Source organism: Plasmodium vivax, chromosome 14 (genome assembly GCF_000002415.2).
Source record: "Plasmodium vivax chromosome 14, whole genome shotgun sequence".
Taxonomy (NCBI): domain Eukaryota; phylum Apicomplexa; class Aconoidasida; order Haemosporida; family Plasmodiidae; genus Plasmodium; species Plasmodium vivax.
In genome coordinates this window covers 1867895-1894136 of record NC_009919.1, presented here as the reverse complement: position 1 = coordinate 1894136, position 26242 = coordinate 1867895, and the positions used below count along the sequence as shown (strand labels likewise).

The window sequence follows — 26242 nt, the reverse complement described above, 5'->3', positions numbered from 1 at the left end:
CAGTCCCCAACTTATCTGTCATTTGGGTATTTTTTTTTTTTTTTTTTTTTCTTCATTTTTAATTGGTACTTTGTTTCGTTTGGTGACTTCCCTCCTTTGCGTGGCGCGTATTCGTGTGGTGTAGATTTTCCCCACACGAGTTTTGCTTTAACGTTTTTTCTGCTTCTGCTTCTGCTTCTGCTTCTTCTGCTTCTTTTCTTTCACCCTGTGATATGCCATATGGCGGCGACCTAACAACCAGGTGAAGTCTTTGCAGGATTGATCACCCCCGCTGAGCTCTTTGCAAATGCCGGAGTGTGCGCTTCCCTCTTCCTGACCAGCCCTTTGAAGAACTCCCTTTGCAGAGCCCCTTTTGTGAATACATTTTCCACTTTGGGGAGGCGATTTTCCCCCCCCACACGGAGCCATGTTCCTCAGCCTAATCAAGGGCCTCGAGAAAAATGAGGCCAAGGAAGACGTAATCAACGTGAACATTCAAAAGTTGCTTGGAGACAAAACATATGAGAAGAGGAAAAAGGGGGCGCAGGAAATCGCGGAGGTGGTGAAACTTTTGCTGCTGAAGGAAAAGGAAGATGAACAGATGCAGGTGGATTACATAATCGATGAGTGTGGCCCAGATGAAAGGGCGTCAGATGAATACAGCAACTTTGCACACAAGGATGTGCACACATTTGAGGGGGTGAATTCGCAGACGGAGGTGGACGTGGCAAACAGTGAGCACTACTTTAGGGACTACACCGAGCAGGGGAAGAGGACCGACGAGGTGGGCGCAGAGCAGGGGAAGACAACCAACGAGGTGAGCATCGAACAGGGGGAGAAAACCAACGAGGTGAGCGCAGATCAGTGGAAGACAACCAACGAGGTGAGCGCAGATCAGTGGAAGACAACCAACCAGGTTAACATCGAACAGGACAACCATCGGGAAAAGAGAAAATCCCGAGAAGTGGAGAAGCGAAGCAGCCTGCTGAAGGAGCCGAGCGAAGAGAAGCTCCTCCTGGGGTCCGAAATAATTAAGAAACTCCTCCTGGAGAAGTTCCAAGAGAATTGCCATATTGACGCGGCGATCGGGAAGTCAACTGGTCTGTTTAACGGCAAGTTTGACCGGGGAATGTCCGCCATGACGCCCTCAGAGATGATCCAAATGGAAAAAAAAAAAAAAAAAAATATGAACAAGTCAGGCAAATCAGACGAGTGGAGCCAACTGAGTCAGGTGAATAAAATATTGTATGAACATGATACCGACGTAGAGAACGTCGCGAATAAATACCAAAATAGGAAGGTAATCAGCATAATACATTTTTTGAAGGAAAAGTTTATTCAAAGTATTAACCCCACGGAAAGATGTGGAGGACTGATAGCCTTGGCCTTCATCTCGATCACTGTAGATACACAAATAAAATTTTACTTCTCCATCATTTTGAAGATAATCGTGTCATGCGTAAGTGACCCTGACTCGAAGGTGAGATACTATGTGTGCGAAAGTTTGTATAATCTTTGCAAAGTGTCCAAAAGCGTAGTTTTTTATCATATCGAGGATATTTTTGATTGCCTGTTTCGCATTTTTTCCGATTCTTGTCCAAATGTCAAAAGTGGAGGAGCCTTTCTTGACAATTTATTAAAAGACCTGACTTGTTCATACAATAATGTTTTTAATATTTACAAAATTATTTTCATTTTGAAAGAAAGGATTGGCATAGAAAATCCCAACGCGAGGCAAGTCATCCTATCTTGGCTGCTCCTCTTTCAGAATATCAAAACGGTTAACCTATTTGAGTACTTCCACTTCTTCATTAGTGACCTTTTTTTTATGTTGGCAGATCAAAACAGAGACATTCAAAGGCAAGCAAATCAATGTCTCGATTTGTACGTTGATAAAATTAGCACTTCAAATTATGAACAAGTCAGGTCATTTTTTAAACACATCGCTTTTATTTTTATTGAATTTTGTATTCACAAAAATACCATTATAAAGCATAAGTGTCTCCTTTGGCTTTATTATTTCATTCAAATTTTAAATGTTCATTTTTATAATATCTTTAGAAGTGTAAAGAAAAATAATTTTTTCCTTTGCGAGTTGATTAAAAGGATTATCGCCTGCACAGCTCATCTGCATTTCGACATCCACTACACTGCTAGGAAGTGCAGCGAGCTTCTGATCAGCTTCATCAAATTTTCGCAGATGAAGTGCGCGCCGCTTTTGACCAAGCTCGTGTGTGCCATCATCTGCAGCACCATCAGCAAGGTCGAGCTCTCCGGGCGGAACGAAGGCACCCACGGGAGCGAAGCGGGGGCGGCAGAGCAGACGGGCGGAATGGGGGCGGCGAACCGAACGAGAGAAACACGAGCGGCGAACCAGACGAGCGAAGCAAAATCACCGCGAGAAATCAACCACCGGAGGAGCAAACCGCTGCACGCGAGCAGGCGCGCCAAGGGGGGCGCCGAGCACACCCCGCAGAGGAGGAGCCAACCAGGGAGTGATCACACCCTGGAGAGGAGAAGCCAGCCAAGGAACGAGCACACCCCGGAGGGGAGAAGCCAGCGGGGGAAGGACCCCTCCCGCGGGAGCGAATCGGGGGAGTCCAACCTGGCCGGCAAGCCAGACGATGCAGACGGGGCAGACAGGGCAGACGAACCGCACTCACCGGAAGGCAATCGTGGCGGAGGAAGCGACGCCTTCAGCTACGAGTCCTACAACCTGTTTTACCCGGAGGGGGAGTCCTCGGAGGAGGGGAGAAGCAAAGAGGGCGCCCCCGTGACGGGGAGTGGCCAGGGGGGGGCGCGGGCGCACACGCCCCTGACTGGCGGCGGTGGTGCAGGTGAAGGCGATGGTGAAGGAGATGGCAATGGTGAAGGAGATGGCAATGGTGAAGGAGATGGCGATGGTGAAGGAGGCGGCGATGGCGGAGGCGATGACATCCAGACGAACGAGCCGCATAGGGAGACGCAGCAGAGGGAAACTCAGCAGGGGGAAGGGGCTGGTGAGGGCCCCCCCCCGCGCAACAGCTACAACGCCAAGTTCCTGCAGAGGCACGAGAGGCTGATGAGCGAACTGAGGGGGAAGAACATTCCGGTGCGCGACCCCCTCAAGACGGAGGCGTACTACATTAGGAAGCTGGCCCAGCGGGGGAGCCGCCACGGCTACGCCAGCGAGGGGGGGGGCATCGCTGTGGCTAGCGGTGTGGCTAGAGGTGTGGCTAGCGGTGTGGCTAGAGGTGTGACTAGCGGTGTGGCTAGAGGTGTGACGAGCGGTGTGGCTAGAGGTGTGACTAGCGGTGTGGCAAGCGGTGTAGGAGGAGAGGCAGACGGAGAGGCGCACCCACGCGGCGACCCTCCCTCGGACCCGGAGGAGGACCCCTTCCAAGATAATCTAGACAAGCGGAGCATCTACCCAGTGATCATCTGCCTGCAGTGGCTAATAGAAATGCTCATCTACAAAAGCGAAGTGGTAAAGAAGCACAACGACGAAATACTCACCTGCGTGTTTAAGTGTCTCCGAAGCAACGACAAGCAGGTGGTGCTCCTCTCCCTAACGGTCCTCTCGGCCATGTGTTCCACCGTGGAAAATAAGTTTCATTTCTACGAGCAAGTGAGTAAAAATCTGATTGCCCTCTTTCGCAACGATGACCATTTGCTCATTCACAAGGGGAAGGTGATCGTCCAACACATAACACGCTGCCTGAACAATAAGAAGTTCTTTGCCTACCTCTGCTACTCTCTAATTGGTGAGGAGAACGTCCCCTTTGTAATGAAATTCATTCAAGTGCTAAGTTGGGTGCTTCTAACGTCGGAGGAGACCAAATACTTAAGAAATGCCCTTTTCCTTAAGAAGCAATATTCGCTCTTCTCCCTCATTTTGATTGCCTGGTTGAGGAACCCCATTTCTTCCATTTCGTTCCTCCTATGGTTAGAGAAGTACCAGCTGGCCTACCTCATCTGTTCCTACCTATCCCTGTTGAGCCTTAATTCTGATTTCTACCATCAGCTGGACAATTTAATTTTTCTTTTGGAGTCTCCCATTTTTTCGAAACAGAGAATGCACCTCGTGTATCCCCAGAACTACCCCTTTTTAATTAAGTCCCTCATGATCCTCTCCCTGATGCTTCCCCTGAACACCTCCAACAACATTTTGCAGAAGAGGCTCCAGATGTCGCAGCTCTCCATTTTGACCAACGGGCAGAGGCTCCCTCATCTGTTCGATGGGCGCGGTCAGCAGGGGCAGCAGGGGCAGCACGGTCAGGTGGAGCAGCACGGCCAGCATGACCAGCTGGAACAACACCGCCTACTGGAACAACCGCCCCTTCTTGACCGACCACCCCTCCTGGAGTCACCCCACACGGACCACGCCATCGAACTTCTAAAAATGGAAGACGAAGAAGAAAGAAAAGAGTACAGCCTCATCGAGGTTAGCGAGGAGGAAAGGTCCAAGGAGGAGGCCAAGTGGGACGACAAGTATAATTGCCTCTTGAGTGCCGTGCGGCAGAGGCTGGTCACCCAGGGCCTGCCCGACCAGCCCGCCGACGAGTGCACCGAATTTGTGAACATCTTCAAGACGGTTCTCCGCTCCAGCCACATCGTCAAGTATTACCTCTAGGGGGGGAGCGGCCAGTGAAGCGGTGAGCGAAGCGGCGAATGAAGCGATGTGCGACCGCGTTGCAGACCGAGCTGCTAACCAAGCTGCTAACCGAGCTGCTAACCGAGCTGCTAACCGAGCTGCTAACCAAGCTGCTAACCAAGCTGCTAACCAAGCTGCTAACCGAGCTGCTAACCGAGCTGCTAACCAAGCTGCTAACCGAGCTGCTAACCGCATTGCTGCCCACCCGTGTCCTTTTTTTTTTCCCTTCCCACCACAAACGTTGGTGCTGTTTGTTAAATTTTTCCATTCGGTGTGAATTTTTTTTTTTTTTTTTTTTTTTTTTCTCTTCTCATGAGCATACCTTTTGGAGGCAACCCAAACGAGTTGCCTTGGGGCGGCCAGCGCGCAGCCCCCCATGTGTTGGTGTTCATCTCCCACGGTGACTTAATTCGAATGGCTCATTTTTTGTTTAATTGGAGAAGTGTGTCTCTTAAAATTGTTCGGATGCCTCGCAAGGGGGCACGCGGCATGCGCTTCTACCGCTTCTACCGCTTCTACCACTTCTACCGCTTCTACCGCTTCTACCGCTTCACTGCTCACTGGTTGGAAGACGTCCGTGGGACTCCCACAGGGGGGGAAAAAACTCCTCCGTTTAGCAGCGAATACAACTCCGTGAAAACGACTCGGCGGTCCTGCCCCCATGGTCACCCTCTCTATTTTAGCCCCGTAAGTCCTAGCGCCTTTTTTTTTTTTTTTTTCTCCCCTTTGCGGTGAAGCTGAAAAGAAAAATAATTAATTTCCCGCTGCGGTGAAACCGTTTAAAGAAAGAACCCCCCCGTTGGAGTTCTCCCAGATTAAGGTGATGCGCAACTGCCGCCTGCCGATGCAGTTCGTGACGGGGCCCTAAGCTGTTAGCACAAAGGGGCTAACCGAACGTGGAGGTGCTGCGTTGGCCTTTTTTTTTGGAGGGGAACTCTGGTCCACCGTGCAGAGGCACAGTATGGGGGGAGAGTCTCCTTAAGAAGGCTCATCGAAGTTAAGAAAGTGAAGGAAAGGAAAGCAACAGGGCAGCCCGTTTGATAGGTGGCCTTCCTCCCGGTCCACGTGACTGCTCGGCGGAGTAACCGCCCAACAGAGTGACCGCTTAACAGAGTGACCGCTTAACGGAGTGCCCACCGCATGCGTGAAGACTCGCAACGATTTGCTCTTCCGGACGCCCCCCCCGAATGAATCCGCAATGGAGAAGGGGAGCCGCGCGCAGAAAAAAAAAAAGAAAAAGGATGAAGGGCGAGGAAGCGAGGGGAGCGAGCAGGGCGGGGGCCCCCACAGCGCAAGCAGTTGTGGGGAGAGCGAACCAAAGGAGGGTTCACCTAACCAAGTGGATGAAGGCCTCCCCCAGGAGGATGACGCCTCGGACAGTCAAGACCAAATGAGCGACCTGGAGGACCTCCCAGAATACGAAAGGGAACTTATCCTCGCGAAGAGACATGAAGAACACATGATAAAGGAACATCGGAGAATTCTCCTAAAAAAACTGAAGCCCCAGTCTCAAGTGGAAAGAACGGCAGATCAAGACGATGACGCCAACCAGGTGGTGCAGGGGGGTAAGGCGGCACTGGTGAAGGGGAAGAAGAAAGTTGCCCCCCCCCAGGTGGATAAGGCAGACATGTTGAGTAGGCCCACCAAAGAAGGGGTAACAGCAGGAAAAAAACAAAATAAACAGAGCTCGAAAATTGGAAGGGGAGGTACCACTGCCAGCTCCGCCGTGGAGAGAGACCTACACAGCAATGACTCACATGATGAGTTTAGAAAAGGAAAAGATTCTTCCCAATCGCAGATGCAGGAGAGAGAGGCAACCAAACGGGGAGAAAACGAACCGATTGATTACCAAACAGGTAGATTGAAGAGCGGCCCCAAAGGGGATGGCGTTAAGGGAAGACGCTTAAGCAAGGTGGGCAGCGAGACAGCGGAGTCCTCCCCGTCAGAGGACTCTTTTCGTAGAAAGAAGAGCGTAAAAAATAAAGTGAAGAAAAAGGAGACCCTACACACACAGGGGGGAGTTAGCAAAAAAATCGATGCGACCACGTCAGATGAGAGGAATGAACTCTACCCGAATGACAGGGGGGAGAAGAGAGAGGACTGGAGCAAGAGAAAGAAGGTGCTCAGGAAGGGGTCCCACGTGCACGAGGGTAAAGAGGCACTTCGTCGTAGGCATTCCGACTATGATGATAGCGGGGGGAGCGGTGGCAGCGTTAGCAGCAGAGACAGCCACAGTAGCTGCGACAGCCGTGTCAGCCGCCCCCCCCGCGGTGAGAGAAAGACGCGGGAAACGCGCACGCGAAGCAGGAGCGCCACGAAGGATCACCACCAAGGGAAGAGACTCTTCGAAGATTCGAGGGACGCAAGTGACCACCACTACCACCTCGGAGAAGGGAAGGGAGACCCCTTTGCAAAGGAGACACAAACGCCTGAACGGTTAATACAAATTTACAAAGAAGAAAAAAAAATAAAACTAGATGTGTATAAATATATGACATACGAAATTATCACCTACTTTCAATTGAAAAAAACTTTCCTCCTCGACATGAGTGAGCATGTGAATTTTGCCTACCACATCATTGGCCATTTGGTGAAAGTGAACGACGTGGGTCTCCTGGTTGGGTTGGCCGGCGGGGAGGGGACTAAAAATGACCCGATTGGGAGTGACCCAGTGGGAGGCAACCCGGTTGGGAGTAACATTGTTGGGAGTAACCCAGTGGGAAGCAACTCAATGGGAAGTAACCCCAGTGAGCTGCCCCCCCCGAACAGCCAAACGAACATCTTCTTCATAACCAACGTGGTGAAGAGCGAAAGCTACTTCTGCATCGACAGACACACAAACGTGAAGTTCCAAGTTGCCCACCTGGAGAGCATGCTGAGTCCCCACTTCTTCCCCCGACTGAAGAGTCAGATGATTAAAAATAAGAAGCTACAAATAAATGAGTTAACCTCACAGGACAGTAGTAGTTCCCCCCCCCTCCCCCACGGTGGAGGAGGTACCTTCCTATGCGAACTCAATAATATATCTGACCAGAGGTTCTCCGTGGATGAGTATAACTGCATCAAATTATTTGCCGTGGATATACAAGTGTTAAAAAAGTTCCATCAATTTTTAAGAGAAAAAATTGAAGACTTAAAAAACTTCAGATACACAGAGAGACAAATTCAGGACCTGGTGGAGATGAAGAAGAAGCAAAGCTTCCACGAAATTTTTACCAACAGGAAGAGCTTGGACGCTGTGCCCATTTCGCGTATCACCGTGCAGAGGGAAATCTGCTCCATTCAGCGGGAAATCGATACGCTCAATTACGCCAAGAGGAGAACCAACCCCGGGGACCTGCAGGCCCTGTCGCAGCTGGGCCACCAAATTGACGCCCTCACCAGGAAGAAGGACATCCTCAAGGGGCAGCTCCAGCGGGCGCGAAGTAAACCGAGTGGCACCGCGGTGAAGCGGCGCGCCAGGCGTCTGTGTGCACCCCAATGCGCGTCAATCTGCACGTCAAACTGCCTATCAAACTGCATGCCAATTTGCACCCCCTTGCGTATCTCCCCCCTCACACACCCTGCACAACTTCCCCCCCCTCCCAGCCAACCTCGCGCGGAGCAAAACCGCGGAGGCCGCCCCCAAGGAGAAGCCCCTCAGGAGCTACGGGAGCGCCCCCCTCTTGGAGCAACTCCCCCACAAGTCGTTGGGTACGCCGCTTGCACCGATCGTAAAGAGGAAGCGGGCCATACATTGCGGTCACTGTCGCTGACCCACGACGGGTTGCGAATTTATCGCTTCAAATGGGTCACTCCAAATGGGTCACTCCAAATGGATCACTCCAAATGGATCACTTCCATCTGCCCCCTTCCAACTGCCCATTCGCAGGGGTGGAGGAACGCAGAGGCGTCTCCCAACTAGCCAATTACATCCACGAGGAAAAAAAAAGCTTTGCCAATTTTGTTACGGGGAAGTTTGCAGACTTGCCCCTCGACGTGCACAACAAGATAGTCAGCCACTTTTTGCTCGGCTGTCTGCAGAGGGACCAAGTAAAAAAAAAAAAAAAAAACGGAAAAAGGAGAGCGGCTATAGGGGCACATTACTGTCCTTCGACGCAGTAGTCTGTGCCCTCCTCGTACAGTTTGCACCTGTGCCGGCGTAGCACTTGAGGGTCGTTTCGCCGCCATGTCTACCCCGTCGCTACCCCTCCGCTACACCATCGCTACACCATCGCTACACCACCCTTCTCCTGTAGGCCTACGTGGACAACCCGCCGGCGGACAGCTCGGGGGAGGAATCGGGGGAGGAATCGGGGGAGGACTTCCACCTCTTCGGGGGTAACCATGACGAAAAAGAAAAGGGGCCCACCAAAGGGCCCACAAAAAGGAGCGAACAAATGAGCGCACAAATGAGCGCACAAATGAGCGCATAAAGGAGCGCAAAAAGGAGCGCAAAAAGGAGCGCAAAAAGGAGCGCAAAAAGGAGCGCAAAAAGGAGCGCAAAAATGAGCGCATAAAGGAGCGCAAAAACGAGCGCAAACCTTCTCACACATGAACAGATGTAACATGGCTGCGCCCCCCACCGGTGGTGGCCCTGACACCCATTTCGTTCATCACCCCCTTCAGTCAACATCGCCAATCGGGTAACTCCCTTCGAGGAGCTGAAGCGGAAGAGTTTTAACTGACGGGATGGTTGAGCGGCGGTCAGGGGGAAGCAAGCGGAAGGAGGGCACAAATAGGACAGCGGGAGGACAGCGGGAGGACAGCGGGAGGACAGCGGGAGGACAGCGGGAGGACAGCGGGGGGACGGAGCGCATCCCCCCCCAGTTAGTCATTTAAAAAATGCGTCAGCTTGGAACAAACGGCAACCGTAGACAGGGGGAGGTCCGAAACGCGCACAACGTAGTCGAAGGGGAAGCACTCCGAGTGGGTCCTCGAAATGGATTCAATAAAATGTGTCAAGTCGTATGCGCTGGAGAGAGAAAGGAAAAATGAATAATCATTCTTTGTCTCCTTTATCTGCTTCGATAGCTTTTTAACATCCGCGGGGAAGCCCATGTGAGAAATTCCGATGCACCTGCAGAGGGGGGAGAGAAAAAGGGGGGCACGATGGATAGCGGCAGCTGCGAGTTGTTTCTCTCTCGCTGCAACTATGTATGTATCTCTTTTATTTTCTCTCTTTTTTGACGCTCCCATCTTACACGGAGGACCCCACGTAGCGCTGCACCGGGTGGGGCAGGACCTTCAGGAGGGGCCGCCCGCCCGGGTCGAGCACCACGTTCCGCAGCATCAAATTCAACATGACTTTTTTAAAAAGGGAAAAACTTCGAGGCACCCGAAATGATGGAGACACATAAATTAGTAACCCGTTTACTGTATGCAAATATATTTGCAGCCGACCCCTTTTGTTAATAACACTGTCTCGTAAGCAGAGCAAAGTAAAGAAAAGGACATCCAGCCGTACGTTCTTCAGCTTATTTTCTACTGCTTCCGCTTTGCTCCTGAGGAATGCACTCTCCTTTGCATTCCTTGCACATGCCAGCAAACTCTCCACGCTCTTCAATTTGTTCTGCAGAAACGACATGTGCTCATCGGCATTTATGACGCACCGTCTGTTTCTTATGCTGGTGACAGCGAGGGGGCAGAACAGAAGGAAAATGTTGAACACTCCCCGTCGGTGATCAGCTCCATTTTGTTGCTCATCAGCCCCATTTTGATGCTCATCAGCTCCATCTTGTTCCTCACCGCCTCCCTTTTGCTGCTCACCATTGGGAGCTTCCCCACCAACCTCGTCCTTCCCCTCGGAGGTGTGCAATGTTTTCCTTTCATCACTGTTTGGATCTTCCCCCTTTTTGAGGCTGCTCACATACTCCACGTAATCCATGGTCGGCTGCTGGTCACTGTTAATGCGGGGCTCCTTTCGACTTGTGTTTTCCTCTGCGTGGCTGATTGGCCCCGTGGGGGGGGCCTCTCCCTCGCTCACCGCCGAGCTCTCATTGTCGTAGTAGTACGCGTCGCCAAGTGTGTGTGGGTCGTTTCCATCGTCCTTGTTGCCACCCTGGTTGGAACCCTTATTGGCCGCTCCACTTGTGCTTTTTCTTCCCCCCCCATGGAGGCCCCCCTGGTGCTTTCCCTTCCCAGTTACTCCCCCCATGTTGCCACTTTGCTGACCCTTTCGGAAAAGGCTACTATTAAATCTGGGGTGGACTCCTTTCCCCTTCATCCGGGGGTTATACCCGTTCCTGTTGGAGGATGCGTCCCACTCCGTCTCCCCTTCGCCATTTGGTCTTCCTTTCTGTTTCCCCATCTCCTTCCCCACCTTGTGAGGAGCACCTCCTCTCCTCCCTCTAATTATATGTTTACCACCGTTTGGTTTTTTGATCCCCACGGGTGCTTTTTTCTGCGTTGAAAAATTCCCTTCCATGGTAACATCATCTACCGTTTTGTAAAAATGGTATTTTTTTTTTGGGGGACTCTTCCCACTGGTATGCAGAGACTTCGCTGCTGTCTCGCAAAGGGGTATTTTTACGCTTTATTTTGTTTTATTTTGTTTACTTTTTTGCCTCCACGTTTGCCCTCGCGCTGATATCCCACTGCAACCCTGATGAATGACAGCTGCTCTCGTTTGTTGGCAAATGCAGGGGCTGCCGCATTCGACAGGAGTGCTCCCGCATGTGGCCTCCCTCCCACTTTCGTGAATAAAAAAAGTATTCCCGCCACGTTATTTAAGTGGCTGTACAAAAAAAAAAGCTATTCAGCAAAGTGAATGCATACCAAGGGAGGTATTCTTCCCTTTTTTTTTTTTCCTTTTCCGCTCGCTTATTCAAACAGTTTGTAGGAAAGGAGAAAACAAACAAATCCACCACGTGGTTCTTTCTGCTGTAACGGTTGCAGCGTCAATGCGACTTTTTTTTTTTTTTTTTTTTTTTTACCTTGCGGAGCTAGCCAAAAGTGCCCATTTCGTATGAACAAAAAAAAAAATAAAAAAAAAAAAAAAAATACCCGCTGCGTTATCATTTCCCATATTTCCCATTTGGCATTCCGCCTCACAAGAAACGCCTCTTCTTCCCACCCGAGGGGCAAACTAATAGGAAGCCACTTCTTAAACTGCTAAACGGTGAAGTAGCTCTTCCCATTTTGCAGTTTACCCAAAATTTGGAGCAAACCTGGTGATTAAAAATACCGCCCATGGTCCACGAAAAGAGAGGAGTGCGCTCGACAGAAATTAAAAATTTTTATCATCACCAATGTTAAGCATAAGCAACAAAGGAGAGTAAAACGAAATAGGGATGACCCAACAGGGTACGACAAGATAACGTAAAATGAAATGCTCTCCCCAAACCGTAGCCGCCAACTTGTGCCCTTCCCAAACCGTAACTTCCAACTGGTGCCCCCCCCAAAATGAAGAAGAGAAGCCTCTTTTCAAGCAAAAACCGCCACATAAAGAACAAAAACTACCTTCGCAAGAAGAACAAATATTTCACGGACCAGAAATTTCTTCGGAAGTTCAAAAAGCTTGCGAAATCTGATGAGCCAAAGAAGGAGTTGGTTCGGAGCGACCCCATAAAGGACTTCTTCTTCACGCCGGAGCGGGCCCACCGGGATGCGCAGCAGGGAGAAAACACAGAAGAGGGGAAAGAAACGGCGCCACAGGTAGACACAGAACCTGCCCATGGAGAGGACAGCCAAGACGACCAAAGGGAGGATTCCCCAGTAAGCACAAAACGGAAGAACAGCGGCGAGGGTGAAACGAAAACAGAGCAACACAAGAAGAACCACGGGAAGCATGTAAAATCTGTGTACAGCAAAGAAATTAACATAGTTTCGCTGAAAAGGAAAGAGAGAGAGCTATACGTGAAGGAGAAAGAAGCAGCCATGCAGAAAAGTGAACAAGAAAAAAAAAAAAAAAAAATGATAAGGATTAAAAAGTTTAAAAAATTAAATAAAAAAACAAAGAGGGGTCAGCCAATCATGAAGAACTTGATAAATCATTTGTTAAAAAAGATATGATTTTTTTTTAACCTTTTTAGTGTCCCGTGGGGAGTAATCCTGACGTTGCAGTGCAGTAGTCTCTCTCCCCCGTTCCCTTTTTTTTTCCCCCCCATCCTCACTCCCCCTTTACAGCCACTTTGCAACATGCCCACCTCCTTTCCGGGGGGCACCTTTTGTGTCCACTTTGTTTCAGTTTCCCTCGACGCACCCCTGGGTGCATCCCTTCCATGAAGTTTTACATTTTTAAAAAAAAGTCAGCCAAAAGGCAACTCTCACAAATGTTATTAAATTTAATTCGTTACAAAAAAAAGAAAAAAAAAAAAAACTACCCTGTGCAAAGAGGCAGATGTGTGCACAGCACGAGGGGTCAAACATGTTGGGGGTTATAACAAAAAAAAAAAAAAAAAAAAAAAGAAGTAGAAGTGGAAGAACCCCTTTTTGCTTCCTCTGCGGGGCGAACTTGGAGTGTCTACTCGCGACTACTCGCGACTACCCGCGACTACCCGCGACTACCCGCGACTACCCGCGACTACCTCCCATTTCGCCCCCTCGCCTTCTTTTTCCTCCCATTTTTGTTCCCACTCTTTTTCACCTTATCCTTGTCCCTCCTCTGCTCCGACATCCTGAGCTCCCGCTCCCACTTGAGCATCTTCATCTTGCGCAACTCCACGGTCGCCTTCTTGTTCGTGTTCTTCGTGGAGAGGCTCTCCATCTTGATGGCGCCGCCCTCGCTGATGTAGATGATGGGCACGATGAACACCTTCCTGCGGGGGGGGGAAGGAAGCGATGAACGGAGCGATGAACGGGGCGATGAACGGAGCGGCAGACAAAATGAACACATATGCAAGTGTACCAATGTTCACGCGGTATACCTGCACGCGTTACACCTGCATGCAGACGCCGCTCGCTTTGCTGCCTACCTGAGGAAGGACCTCAACTCGTTATTGTTGGTTGCCACGAAAAACTTCTTCTCGTTGTTGTTTTTTACCAAATCGATTATGCACTTCATGGAATCGGTCAGCTCCACTTGCCACTCTGTCTCTCTGCCAGTTGGGAATTCCTCCCCCTCGGGTGATTCCTCTCCTTTTGGTGCTTCTTCCCCCTTGGGTGATTCCTCTCCTTTTGGTGATTCCTCTCCTTTTGGTGATTCCTCTCCTTTTGGTGCTTCTTCCTCCTTGGATACTTCTTCCTCCCCCTTTGCTTCTTCCCCCCTTCCTGGACGCCCCCTCACATTGCACACACTGTCAAAGTTATGCGTCACGGAGACCTCATTTTCGAAAAAATTGTTCACCGAAAAGGGGGAGTTCCTTTCAACCTTCATCTTTTTTAAAAACATGCTAAGGGAGTTCCTCACATGATCACCATTGTGGTTGCACTTGTAATGAGTTATCTTCCTAATTCCGTAGGCCGTTTCTTCATTATGCGTTTTTTTGGCGCAGGTGGAGATGCATTTTGTGGTCATCAGCATCAGTTGCCTGTTTACTAATTTGGCTAGTTCCTCCTTGATGGGAATTTTATGAACAATGCACAGGTGGATGAACGTCTCATCGACGATCACCTTGATGGGGTCCGACACTTGCAGTAGAGAGAAGCAAGTTACAAGTTTTTTTTTGAAGTCCTTCTTTCTGTCTAACTTCATGTTGACACGTGGGTGGGAGAAGCTCACTAGGTATTTAAGCGTATAAATTTATTTGCGGGATTTCCTATCAAGTGGGTATACCCTTTCTGGAGCTTCCTTTCCTTTCCGCGTTGTGGCTAATTTGGGTCAATCGTTCAGCTGCTCACAGGGAACACACCGCTGTGTGATTGTGTTTAATTGCTTTTCAGGTTGGCCCAAGTGATCCCTTCTCCTCTTCGGACGTTGCAGAGATATATGTATGGCTTGTGAACACACGCGTGACGTTGCTACAAAAAGGGTATGCACAATAAAAAATGCGCTTCCATGGCAAGTTTGCGAAGGCCGCTCAACCACTGGGGACGAAACAGACCGGAGTGAACTCCCCCCCACTGGCTACCTCGCTGTGTTGTTTATTTAATTTGCCAGTTGGGGGAGCGCCACCAACTCTTCCAACTCTTCCTCCTCTTCCAACCCGGTGAACCAATTTCAAAATGATTAACAGGTAAAAAAAAAAAAAATTGTGGAATGCTCAGCGGGAATGGCGCAGCTCCTCCGGTTGGAAGGAAGTTTTATCCCCCTCTTGCGTCCCCAACCCAGTGGAACAAAATGCAGGAAGGAAAGAGAAAAAAAAATAAGTAAAAATAAAACCTACTGTTACTACCACTGCTATGTATCTCTGAAGGGGCTACTTCAAAAAATTGGTGACAAAACTTTTTGGTCAAATTTGCCTGACCTGTTCAGAAAAAAAAAAAAAAAAAAAAAAAAAAAATCCTACGGTGTTATCGTGCCATACGATGTACCTTTTTTTTTTTTTTTTTTTTTTTCTCCAACATGTTGCATGTACAGTACATATAATGTCGGCATATTTTGAAAACCGCCAATTTGCTAATCTGCAAAGGGTTTGTAAATTTGAACATGATGAGGGAACACGCTCGTTTTTAATTTCTTTTTTTTAATTTCTTTTTTTTACTTCCTTTTCTTTGCTTCCTTTTTTTTACCTTCTTTTTTCCCCTTTTTTTTGTTGTAATTTAACTGCATCATCCCCCTTGTTGGAAAAATCGTTCCAAGTAGCGCTACTGTTAAAACTTCCCCGAGTGAACGATCGAGCTGTGCCTGCCAGTTACTCGGAAGTAACCCACTTGGAGATGAGCGAAGCTGCATAGAAGCAGCTGCTTGTATTTCTGACCAGAGGGGGAACACAACCCCCTCCCCCATGCACATTTGGAAGCAGCGGAAAAGCGCGAGGTACACCTGTTTGTCATCAGGGGTGGAAGAGTTAGAAGCACTTCTTTTTTTAGAAGAAGACCCAGTCGGATATAAGAAGCGAAGGGAACCTTTCTGGGAAGGGCCATCACACCTATGTGCATTGGCACGTCTCCCAAGTGAACGCCTGACTCTACCTGTAAATTGGGAAGTGGCTTTACATGTGTAGTTCTTCCAGCGGGGGTGCTGCCGAATGTTTGCAACTGGGGAGGCATCCTTAAGGTTGAGAGGTGGAGCAAGCGATCGGATGAATGGACCAACTGATTGGTTAGCCAGCCGATTAGTCGTTCACCCGTGTCAGTTTGCCTCTACCCGTTATCATCCCATTGATGGGTCGGCCCATTGAGGGGTAATTCGCTGCCTCTTCACGCGCAGCCAACCCGGGAAGGCACTTCTGCGCAGATTAGCCTCTTAAGCAGAAGGCGCTCTCGTAGGGCGCGCCCCGAAGGAGGCGATAAAGGAGCGGCCACTCAAACGAAATACCGCGGATGAAACGTTGCGTGGTGGAGGGTGAGCAAGTAGGACCACTCGTGCGTTGAAGTGAGGCGGCACGTCCAAGCGATCCGCCGCGACGAAGCGACCCGCCGCATTGGAACTGCATTAGGACCCCTTCAACGATGAACGACGAGGCGGTGAGTGCCCCCCAGGGGGAACAGCCTGACGAAGCGGAAATCCAAAGCGGAGGCGACCTCGGAGGAGAAGACGTAACCAGTCCGAAGTGCTCCGAGGGGGCAGATGAGTTAATCGGATTGGCAAGCATGCTGGAGGAGGAGGAGCAGCAGCAGCAGGGGGAGGAGGACGGCGGGGCTGCCAAGGAAAACGCCAATGCAGGAGATGACCCCCTCCACCCAAGCAGCATCAACGCGTGCACATCTGATGAGAACAAAGGAGGAGAATTACCCCTGATGGGAGAGGACCCAACGCAGGCATGGGGAGTAGACACCGGGGGAAACTACCCCCCGAGTAAGGAAGAACCGAACAGCGTGCATGTTGAAGAGGGTCTAATTGGCAATAACTCCATTTATAACAATTCGCCTTACGTGAGCCACAGTGGGGAGGTGGGTCTAAACCAGTTGGGCATCAATCAAATGGCAGATGCTTCCTCCTCACATGTGTATAGCGAAACGGGGGAAGGGGCTCCCGCAGCCAGCGCGGATTGGACGAAGGCAAATGGGGAAGACGCGCAGGGAGGCATTCCCCTCAACGGGGCGGCGCACGAGGAAGGCGGCGCGAAGGGCGAAGAGGTGAATCCGCCAGGAAGCGTCCATGCGGACCAAGGTGCGCACGCGAAGCAGGAACAGCAGCCTCACCAACCGCTTCCACACCAACCGCTTCCGCAGCAACCACTTCCGCAGCAACCACTTCCACACCAACCGCCTCCACACCAACCGGTGTGCATGCGCCCGTCGAACACCTACGTGCGGAACATCGTGAAGAAGCAACCCGCGAACATGAAAAACAGCATCCACAACTTAAATTTTTTAAATGTAAATTCCATGACGTTCGATCCGAGCTACTGCAGCGAAGGGGCCAACGTTTTCCTCGGTAGCCCGAATGGAGGTGCGGCTGATGGTGACGACGGGATGGTGATTAAGAACGCTCGGTTGCCAAGTGGGGCCACCATGGCCTACTCCAGTGACATTGCGGAGGAAGACCTCCATCATATTTACTCCCTCCTGAATGGCGAGCTAACCAGGTCGCCACACAACGATAAAGAGATTCACCGAGTGAAGGACGAAATGATTAGCCTGCACAGGAACAACCCAACGGAACTGCTCACCTTGCAACGGTGCTACGCCAATGTAAGAGCGAATAGGAAGCTAATCGACGTTTTGTTTGGCTTCCTAGGAGGTGGTAGTGTGGGGAGGCATACCAAATGGGATTCCTCCTTCAGCCAGGGAGCGGCGCTAAATTATTTAAGCTACGAGACGGTTAACAACATGCATCAGGTGTGGAGACAAGACGTTGCAGGTGTAGGGGCAGCCCAGAGGAACGCCTTCCCTTTCAGCGGGTTTGACTGCTCAGGTGGCCAGGAGAGGGGGGGCGCCCAAAACTGGGGCAGGGAAAAAAAAAAAAAAAAACACATTGGCGGTGGCGCAGCGAGTGAGTGCGCCGACCTGAGGGGGGATCCCCTCACCAGCGGAGGAGTAGCTGGATTAGCGGCGGGAGTAGCGGGAGCGGGAGTGTGCCCCCCTAATCAGTGGAATGCCCCTTCTAACCAGTGGAATGTCCCCCCCCAAGAAGCGCACCCCCTTGGGGGAGTGGGCCCCTGGGCTTCCCCCCCTGCGATGGTCTACGGCAAGCATGGCGAAGCGGAACGGACGATGGGTGGTAACCCTCCCTGGGGAGCAAGCGGAGTGAAGGAGTATCATCCCCCCTACGGGCAAACCTTCCAGTGGCTAAACCAAAGCGTGGAAACGAAAAATGAAAAATATAAAGGCAGCCCCATGGATGTGGGTTACTACAACTGCCTGTCGGAGGATAGGAGCTCCCTCGATTGGGGCAAGCCGGGGGAGGGGCCCAAGGGGAACCCCCACCAGCAGCAACAGCAACCGCAGCAGCAGCAGCAACAGCAACCGCAGCAGCAACAGCAACCGCAGCAGCAACCGCAACCGCAGCAACCGCAGCAACCGCTTAGCAGCGTCTACAAGTGCGTGAGCTGCAAACGAGTGTGCACCCACGTGTATTACATCCTAAAGCCTAACAGCGTGAAAAAGATTTCCTACGGCGTTCTGGATAAGTGTGTGTGGTGCAATGCATGCTTCAACTCAAGTAAATACCCGAGCATCCTAAACAGATCAAATTTTATTAAAGTGAATATACCGTATAGCTTCCTTGGGAACGATTGGAGTGTTACCGAGATAGAGAGACTGATCGATGGCATTAGCAAATATAAAAACAATTGGGAAAAGATAAGCGAATCGATCGGAACGAAAAGTGCATATGAATGTATTTTTAAATTCACATCCATGCCACTCTCTAACCCCTTCTTTGATATAGATAACCTCCTTAACATTAATAATGTCTCTTTTAAATCTTTTAAGCAGAACAACACTCTACTGTCGTTGCTCTCCTTCATATGCAATTACATCAGTCCCTACATCGGGGCGTATGCCGCCAAGAAAATCGTAGACTTTATTCTTAACAAGCAGCGCGAGTGCGTCGCCAGGGCCAGGGAGCGGGAGGAGTGCAAGGAGCGGGAGGATCATGAAGAGCGTAAGACGCGCGAGCAGTGGGAGAAGCGGGAAAACCCGGATGTCCAAACGGGGGAAGTTAAAGTGGAGAGTTTCGAGGGGGACCAGGATGGGGGGGAACCCCGCGGCGAGGACAACCCCCCGGCTGCCGCCCCAAAGGGGGAAGACCCAACTGAAGCGAACTCAACTGATGAGAAGCCGGCGGGTGCAGAAGGAGAGGGGGCCTCCGAACCGAAGCCGAACGGGGAGGACCTTCCCGAACCGCAGCCGAACGGGGAGGACCTTCCCGAACCGCAGCCGAACGGGGAGGACCTTCCCGAACCGCAGCCGAACGGGGAGGACCTTCCCGAACCGCAGCCGAACGGAGAGGACCTTCCCGAACCGCAGCCGAACGGAGAGGACCTTCCCGAACCGCAGCCGAACGGAGAGGACCTTCCCGAACCGCCTCTGAACGAAGAGGCCCTCCCCGAACCGCCTCTGAACGAAGGGACCCCCCCCGAAGCGAACCAAATGCCGACCATCGCCGAGGGGCAGCACGACGAGCTTTCCAAGACGGGCAGCCAGGGCGCCGCCCCGATGCTGTCCGAAGGGGTGGAAGTGGTAGCGGCGCAACAAGCGGTGGAAGCGGCAGACGCGGCAGAGGTGGCAGGCGCGCAAGAAGCGGTAGTGACGGCAAACGCGGCAGAGGTGGCAGACGCAGCTCACGCATCTCACGCGGACGTTAAGGCCGAAGGAGACGACCCCAATGCCCCCGGTGGCAACCCAGAATTCGTGCCACTCAACGTTAACCTCCCGCCAAAGGACAGCGCCTCCTCCACGTACATCCTCAACGAGAAGGACATGCAGGAAATACACAACACAATTATTAACGCCTCGAAGAAGAGGGCCCGCCAGCTCGCAGATTTGGAGAGGCACAACATTAGGAAGCTCCTGAAGGAGCTCGCCGTGATAAGCACCCGGAAGGTCAAGCTCAAGCTCAAGCAGTACCAGTATTTGCAAAATTACTTTGACAGTCAGAACCAGCAAATGGTGAGTTGGGGGGTAGTCGAGACAAATGGAGCGGCAGCTGGGCGAGCGGTCGCTTCGTCGTTCCACTGGGGAGATCCACCACCACCCACACCCCAATAGCGTCGAGCGGCATGTACCGCCTGCACGGCATCTTAAGCGTCCCGCGCAATGTGCGCATCGTGAGTGGTGATTTATTTATTTATTTTTTTTTTTTATTTTTTTTTTTTTTTGCCTGTTTCCCCGTCAGGAGCGGAAGAGGGCACGCCACGGCGATGAAGACAGGGCGGAAGCAAACGAGCAAAACAGCGCAAACGAACAGAGCGAAGAGAAGTGGCACCACCCGCAGAGCGAACAGAATGGGCAGGATGCACCCGACGCGCTGGATGCGCAGGGTCAAGGGGAACCACACGGACCAGACGCCAGCCAAATGGCACTGTAACTCTGCAGCGCCCGCGTGGTGCCCCGATTTGTTACTTTTTCAACGCCTACGTGATGTGTTCCCCGAATTGGGGGGGCGTGTGTGGCGACGGGGGTGTCCCTCTCCTTTTAGCGTCTCTCTGTGCCGCCCCCCCAATTGGCAAAAATGAACCCTTCAAACTGATTTAAAAGCGCAAAAAAATGTGCCTGTTGCTAAGTTACTGGCAGCGAGTGTGGGCAGGGATAGCTTCCCTCCCATTTCGCTCCCAACGTGCTAATCGCACGTGATGCACTAATCGCACGTGATGCACTAATCGCACGTGATGCACTAATCGCACGTGATGCACTAATTGCACGTGATGTACTAATCGAAGAATGTCTTGACCACGCCCAGGCACCTCGGGCAGAGGAGCGCCCCTTCGAAGGGGCTGACCGTTCCGTACATCCAGCACCTGCGTAGGGGGGTGGTGAAAAAAAGGGGGTCCATTGGGTTGGCGGCGTAGGTTGGCGGCGTAAATGGAAGGTGTAGGTTGGCCGCTCACTTTAGCCGCTCGCATTGCCACCTCGAGGCGGGAAAACGCACCTGGCGCACTTGGCCCCGGCGGATTTGGCTATGCCCACGCTGACGGAGGCCCGCCTGGAGGCGCCGTCCGCGCGGAGCCAGGCCTGGAAGGGGTCCTCCTCAGTCTGGCCGCCCCGCAACAGCAGGTCCACCTCTCCAGACTCTTGCGGAGCCCCCTCCCCACCACGAACAAGAGGAATTGTGTAGGTGCGGAAGGCAGGGTCCCTCTTCTTCAGCTCCGTTAGGTCTTCACATAGGATCACGTTGGAGACGTTAAAGAGAAAGCGAAGGTCATCATGATTGTTAAAGCTAGTCAGCGGGTTGGGCGCTTTCAAAAAACGCTTTACCAGAGTGATTACCTCTTCGCTATCTGAATGGAGGTAAACCACTGCCTCCAGCGAGTTAGAGAGATGCCCATTCATCTGTTTATGTGCAAAATATTTTAACAAAAAAAGGGTTTCCAGGTGGACGTCTCTTCTCCTCTTAACGGTTGGCATTTGGGAAAAGAAGAGCGACTTCTCTTTGAGTGTTTTCCTTTTTTGAAAGGGCAACGTTTGAGTCCTCCGCTTTAGGGATATCAGTTGACCATACACATCCTCACACAAGTGGGGGACAACTGGGGCGAGTACCTTCAGCAAATCGACCAACAAGATGTGAAGAACCTTCTGGCAGTTCCTCCTGCTCAGGGAGTTCCTCTCGTGCACGTACAGTCTGTCCTTACAGTAGTCGAGATATATAGCCAAATCGCGATTAACAAAATTGAGCACATGCTTCATAAGCAGCTGCAACTGAAAGGTTGCGTAGGCCTCCAGGCAGCTCCTAATTAGGTTCTTCTCCTTTGATAGTATGTAACGGTCCATCAGTTGGAGGTCTTCTTCTTCTTCCCCCATTACCTTCACATCAGCAAAGTCCAAATCGTGCAGATTATTCAGAAGGAACTTGAATGTGTTATAAAATTTTAGGAAAATATTTTTGTGTATGTCCTCCAGAATTTCGCGACTTATGGAGACGTTCCTCTGGACGAAGTTGTGGGAGCAAACCCACAGCCGCACGATGTCCGCGTTGAAGTGTCTTTCCCCGGGGGGGGGGTCTCCTTTGGTGTTTTCCTTTTTTGGTAGGGTTTTCCCTGTTGTGATTCCCCCTGGTGTGGTCCCCCCTTCGGTGGAAGCTCCTCCCCTGGGAGCCGCGCCACTGCTGCTGCGCCCCCTCAGGGGGAACAAACTGCGGGGGGAGACCACGTTGTTCAGGCTTTTGCTCATCTTCACGTTGTTCCCATCCACGACGTAGTTGTGCACGATGATGTTGCTGATGGGGAGGGCGCGCCCCGCGTCGGTCTCTACATTAGGCTGTGTGTTTTTCGCTACGCTTTGCCCTACATTTTGCGCTACGTTAGTCTTTACGTTTTTCCCTACATTTTGCGCTACATTTTGCCCTACGTTTTTCCCTACATTAGACTGTGTGTTTTTCGCTACGCTTTGCCCCCCCGTTGACTCCTCTTCCTGGTTCACCGCACCCCTCCTGAGGACGCCATTCACGAAGAAGCAAATGAAGAAAAAGGACTGGAACCAGCCCCTTATCTGGTCCACCCCCTCGCAGCACAGGTGTATGCCCATATCCCTCAGCAGGAAGGCGTCCCCCCTCTTCTGCTTTCCATTCGGATGGAGGAGCTCTCTAACGCTTCCCACCTGAAAGGGGTTCTTCTGCCTTTTGAGTCGCCTCATCAACCGTCGGTACATTTCATCCGCGTCGAATAGCTTCCTCTTCGTCATCACATCGTTGAGGAGGTCTCCTTTTTCCACTCCCCTTTGGTTCGCCCTCTCCAGCTGCTCCCCCCTCTCCAGCTGCTCATACACCTCGTGTATGTCAAAGAAGGGGGGGTCCTCCCCGCTGGTGGTTCTTCCTAGCAAAGGAACGGGGCTCTTTTTCCCCCTGCGAGGAGAGACCACCCTTCTAAAGTACTCATTAAAGAGGATGTGCCTGCACATGTGCATAACGTAGAGAAACGAAACGGAGGAGTCAAACCAAACGTCCATGATCTGCTGGCGGAAGCTCACCTTGCAGTCCCCACCTATAAGTAAATCCTTCAGAGGGATATTCACCCCCCAGTACTTCTGCCTGCTTATGCACCACTCATTTCGACTCTCAATGGTTTTTATTAAAGTGTCCTTCACGTGGTCACTCACAAAGTTTATCCCCCGAATGCTTTCATAAAACAACTTGTTCTGTTTTACCTTTTCGATGTCCACGTACATCTGGAGGAGCGACTTGATCTGGACGCTCGTGTGGGATCGCCAGTCGTAGGTATACAGGTGCTCGTAGGGGAAGTGAAACAGGAGATGCTCGTGGAAGGCGTAGTAGAGCAGCAGGTGGGCGTCCTCCCGGTTTATGTTGATTTTGGGGGGCGAACCCCAACCGCTGTTCAGCTGAGTGCTGTTCAGCTGAGTGCTCTTCAGCGGGGTGCTCTTCAGCGGAGTGCTGTTTAGCAGCTTGCTCTTGAGCAGCTTGATGAGCAGCCGCCTCCGCTCTCCCCCGCCCGACAGCGCATCCCGCCTCATCAGCGCCGCGTTCTTCAAGCAGTTCTCCCGGACCACCTTCGCGTACTCCTCCTTCAGGTCGTCGTTCTCGTCGATCACGTTCTCGTCCAGGGGGGGGGCTTCCCCCACGTGGCCAGCCTCTACCAGGGGGGAAACCTTGCCAATTTGCCCCACCTTCGCGAGGCCGCTCACTTCCTCCCCCCTTTGCCGCTCCCCCCCCTGGTAGTGCTCCCCGCCGAGGCGCACCTTCCGGAGCTGCTCATTCTGGCGGTACACGTTATAGTCTGCAAAGCCGTGAGCAGGGGCCACGTGCACGATGCCCGAGCCGAACGACTCATCAATTTCGTTTTTCCACACAAAAACAAAAGGACTTTCCACCTGGTTGACGAAGTTAACGTAGGAGCAGCCCTCCAGTTCCTTCCCTTTTATTTTTACAACCTTTGTCACCTCCAAAATTGGGTTCTCCTTGGAATAATATTTTTTTAAATAATTTAGGAACGTCTCCAGTGACCTTTCGCAGATGAGGAGGAAGAGGGGATCCTCCTCCTCCTTTTCAAATGCCACCTTCACAATTTGGTACCCATACTCTCCATGAATGAGCAAACACTTGTTATTAAAGATGGTGTGCATTTGGGTGGTGAACACGAGCACCTTCAGCTTCTTCTGCAGCATTTCCTTGGCTCGGCCCAGCAGCTTCGCCGGCGCTGCCTCACTGGGGGGTCCGCTGGCGGGGCAATCCACTTCGCTTTGTGCCACTTGAAGCATATTCCTAACCAGCTCGCTCTCCGCACTGGCCCCCAGCATTTTCAAAGCGAAGCGGTCACTCACTCTGTGCAAGTCGAAGAAGAAGTAAAACGAATTGCTGATCCTCTTTTTGTAAATAATTTCGCTGTCCGACAGCACCGTCTGCGTCGCGTAGCTGTGGTAGATGGGTCGGTTGCTCACGTAGAGGAGGTTCTGCGGTGGGGGAAGAGGAGGTATGTGGGAGGGGAAGAGGAGGTATGTGGGAGGGGAAGAGGAGGTATGTGGGAGGGGAAGAGGAGGTATGTGGGAGGGGAAGAGAAGGTATGTGGGGGGGGAAGAAACGGTGTCTGTGGGGGAAGCAAGCTGAGGGCACCGCGCTACCGCTATGCCGCTTCACCGCTTTACCGGCTTACCTGCTCGAGGAGGCTCCGGAAGACGGCCCGCTGGATATCCTCATAGAGGCCATAAAACGTGACGTAGGTGTAGTCCCACAGGCCCCATATGCCGTAGGAGACGAGGGAAACGAACTGCTCGTTCACGAAGTGGGCGGCGTACGCCTTGCACAGGCTTTTAAAGTACCTGATTTTTTTCTCCGCTCGGCTGGGGCTCACAAGGGGGACGTCCTCCCGGCGCAGCAGGTCGCGCACGAGGGTGGCACGAGCATCGCCCACCCGATGTGGGCGCTTCTCCCTCCTGGTAGGGAAATGCCCCCCAGTTTTTCCCCCCGATGGTGTCTTCCCCTGACGGAGCGTAAAAACTCGGGAGCGGTTGCCACTCACTGCTGCACTCACTGCTGGACAGTCGGGCAGACTCAGCTCCTGAACGTTCTTAATCTTAAGCATGTTCATCACCTGGTACTCGATGGGCAGCCCATGCGTATCAAACCCATGAATCAACATCACGCAGTAATTCCTCATTAACATATATTTTAAGTGTATGTCTTTTACAATTTTGTTTAGTATATGCCCAATGTGAATGTCATTGTTCGCATAGGGTGGTCCGTCGTGGATGATTCGTATCTTCTCCTGCACCTTCCTATAAAAATGAAGTAGCTTTTTTTTTTTTTTTTTTTTTTTTTTTTTTTTTTTTAAATTTTCGATGGACTTTCCAAATTGGTTTACATTATGACCCCTTCTGTGCCTCCCCTTGTTGGAGATACTGTCAACTACTTCTGCCCATTTCAAATTTGTGAGGACCTTTTTCCTCTCCATCAGGGGTTTCTCTCCCCCTGTGAGCGGTCCGCCTCTGCTGAACCCGTTTTCTCCCTCTCCAAGGGGAGACTCTCTGCCCTTCTTCCTTCCATCGCGCAGGCACTTCTTCACATTGGCGAAGTTGCGTCTTTCGTACACCCGCTCTCTGTTCCAGAGGTCCTGAATGTGTTTCTGCCTGGGGAGGGGGGCAACCGGGTGGAGGCGAACATGTGGGGGGGTGGGCAAGCCAAGCGCCGCTCATTAGCCGCTCATTAACCGCTCATTAACCGCTCATTAACCGCTCATTAACCGCTCATTAACCGCTCATCGCCGACCTACCTGTCGAAGCTGGCGTACGTGGTGGGCAGGAGCTGCACGGGCAGATTCACCGACTGCCTAATTACATCCTTAATTTTACTTCTGTGCTCGTTTAGAGCGTGCTTGCGTTGCCTCCCATGGGTCGCCGCCAATACGAAGCAGGGGGGGACTGCTTTGCTTTGTCCGGTGCACAGAGGTTCGTTTAGGATCTTCACAACTGGGGGAGTCCTCTTCAAACAGAGAGACGCCCACTGTTGTGTAATGGCTTGGACGAGCACTATCGCTGTGGCCGCGAGCGTTTTCCTCCTTTTCATTTTACGGGCGCTCCGTCGAGTTTACGCCCATGGGGGGGGTATACGCGCCGCGATGCACAGGTACCTGCAAGGCGGAGGGGAGAAGCTAAGTGGACTCAACGTGGCTCCTTCCTCCTCCTCATGCTCCCATATACTGTCGCCCTTCAACATGGGGGAGAGATCCTACGCAGAGGGGCGTGACCTCCCAGAAAGGGGAGGGGGGGACGTTACCACGATGCGCTGTTGTCCCGATGTGCCACACTACTGGGCGAGTTGCCTTGCGGAGAGTCAATCACATGGCGGCTGAAAAATCGTCTAGCAAAGCGAGTCATGCGTAAGTTTCATTGCAATTATGGGGAAAAAAAAAAAAAAAAAAAGAAACACACACAACTATGTAGTTTAGCTCGCCTTGGAGAAGATGCACATGAACATTATTGGGCGATTCAACACCTTGTAGCTGAACGATTCAACACCCTGTAGCTGGTCGATTCCTTCCGCTCCTCAGAACGGAGCCG

At 51.6% G+C, this 26242-nt stretch overlaps 7 protein-coding genes across 7 annotated transcripts, besides 15 other annotated features; 4 read left to right on the top strand and 3 right to left on the bottom strand.

Annotated features, from left to right (window-relative positions):
- Nucleotides 1-240: 240 nt before the first annotated feature.
- PVX_123915 (hypothetical protein, conserved) lies at nucleotides 241-4591 on the top strand (the record flags this gene model as incomplete). The annotated part of the gene is made up of 1 exon (XM_001617295.1): nucleotides 241-4591. Exon 1 carries the CDS (start codon nucleotides 407-409, stop codon nucleotides 4589-4591), a length of 4185 nt encoding a protein of 1394 aa, XP_001617345.1. The 5' UTR covers nucleotides 241-406.
- Nucleotides 4592-5340: 749 nt separating this feature from the next.
- On the top strand, nucleotides 5341-9279 carry PVX_123910 (hypothetical protein, conserved; the record flags this gene model as incomplete). The annotated part of the gene is made up of 5 exons (XM_001617294.1): nucleotides 5341-8037; nucleotides 8201-8305; nucleotides 8484-8644; nucleotides 8851-8932; nucleotides 9221-9279. The coding sequence occupies exons 1-5, from the start codon at nucleotides 5811-5813 to the stop codon at nucleotides 9277-9279; spliced, it is 2634 nt and encodes an 877-aa protein (XP_001617344.1). The 5' UTR covers nucleotides 5341-5810.
- Nucleotides 8253-8287: a microsatellite.
- Nucleotides 8647-8670: a microsatellite.
- Nucleotides 8968-9021: a microsatellite.
- A 142-nt stretch (nucleotides 9280-9421) lies between the features above and the next one.
- Nucleotides 9422-11018, bottom strand: PVX_123905 (hypothetical protein, conserved; the record flags this gene model as incomplete). The annotated part of the gene is made up of 2 exons (XM_001617293.1): nucleotides 9422-9671; nucleotides 9796-11018. The coding sequence occupies 2 exons, from the start codon at nucleotides 11016-11018 to the stop codon at nucleotides 9422-9424; spliced, it is 1473 nt and encodes a 490-aa protein (XP_001617343.1).
- Nucleotides 9426-9451: a microsatellite.
- Nucleotides 9838-9862: a microsatellite.
- A 576-nt stretch (nucleotides 11019-11594) lies between the features above and the next one.
- PVX_123900 (hypothetical protein, conserved) lies at nucleotides 11595-12696 on the top strand. Its single transcript, XM_001617292.1, has one exon. The coding sequence runs from the start codon at nucleotides 11996-11998 to the stop codon at nucleotides 12602-12604; it is 609 nt and encodes a 202-aa protein (XP_001617342.1). The 5' UTR covers nucleotides 11595-11995; the 3' UTR covers nucleotides 12605-12696.
- Nucleotides 12615-12701: a microsatellite.
- Nucleotides 12702-12742: 41 nt separating this feature from the next.
- Nucleotides 12743-12834: a microsatellite.
- A 9-nt stretch (nucleotides 12835-12843) lies between these two features.
- Nucleotides 12844-12951: a microsatellite.
- Nucleotides 12924-12980: a microsatellite.
- Nucleotides 12981-13115: 135 nt separating this feature from the next.
- PVX_123895 (hypothetical protein, conserved) lies at nucleotides 13116-14225 on the bottom strand (the record flags this gene model as incomplete). Its single annotated transcript, XM_001617291.1, has 2 exons — nucleotides 13116-13350; nucleotides 13507-14225. The coding sequence occupies 2 exons, from the start codon at nucleotides 14223-14225 to the stop codon at nucleotides 13116-13118; spliced, it is 954 nt and encodes a 317-aa protein (XP_001617341.1).
- A 148-nt stretch (nucleotides 14226-14373) lies between these two features.
- Nucleotides 14374-14520: a microsatellite.
- A 791-nt stretch (nucleotides 14521-15311) lies between these two features.
- Nucleotides 15312-15390: a microsatellite.
- A 694-nt stretch (nucleotides 15391-16084) lies between these two features.
- Nucleotides 16085-20108, top strand: PVX_123890 (hypothetical protein, conserved; the record flags this gene model as incomplete). The annotated part of the gene is made up of 2 exons (XM_001617290.1): nucleotides 16085-19690; nucleotides 19917-20108. 2 exons carry the CDS (start codon nucleotides 16085-16087, stop codon nucleotides 20106-20108), a joined length of 3798 nt encoding a protein of 1265 aa, XP_001617340.1.
- Nucleotides 17831-17853: a microsatellite.
- Nucleotides 18237-18263: a microsatellite.
- Nucleotides 20109-20629: 521 nt separating the features above from the next.
- On the bottom strand, nucleotides 20630-25748 carry PVX_123885 (isoleucyl-tRNA synthetase, putative; the record flags this gene model as incomplete). Its single annotated transcript, XM_001617289.1, has 3 exons — nucleotides 20630-24139; nucleotides 24340-25312; nucleotides 25456-25748. The coding sequence occupies 3 exons, from the start codon at nucleotides 25746-25748 to the stop codon at nucleotides 20630-20632; spliced, it is 4776 nt and encodes a 1591-aa protein (XP_001617339.1).
- Nucleotides 25267-25289: a microsatellite.
- Nucleotides 25486-25513: a microsatellite.
- Nucleotides 25749-26242: the final 494 nt, after the last annotated feature.

Excerpts from the sequence above, each read along its gene's own strand:
- PVX_123900 (XM_001617292.1), top strand. The coding sequence starts at position 11,996 with ATGAAGAAGAGAAGCCTCTTTTCAAGCAAAAACCGCCACATAAAGAAC.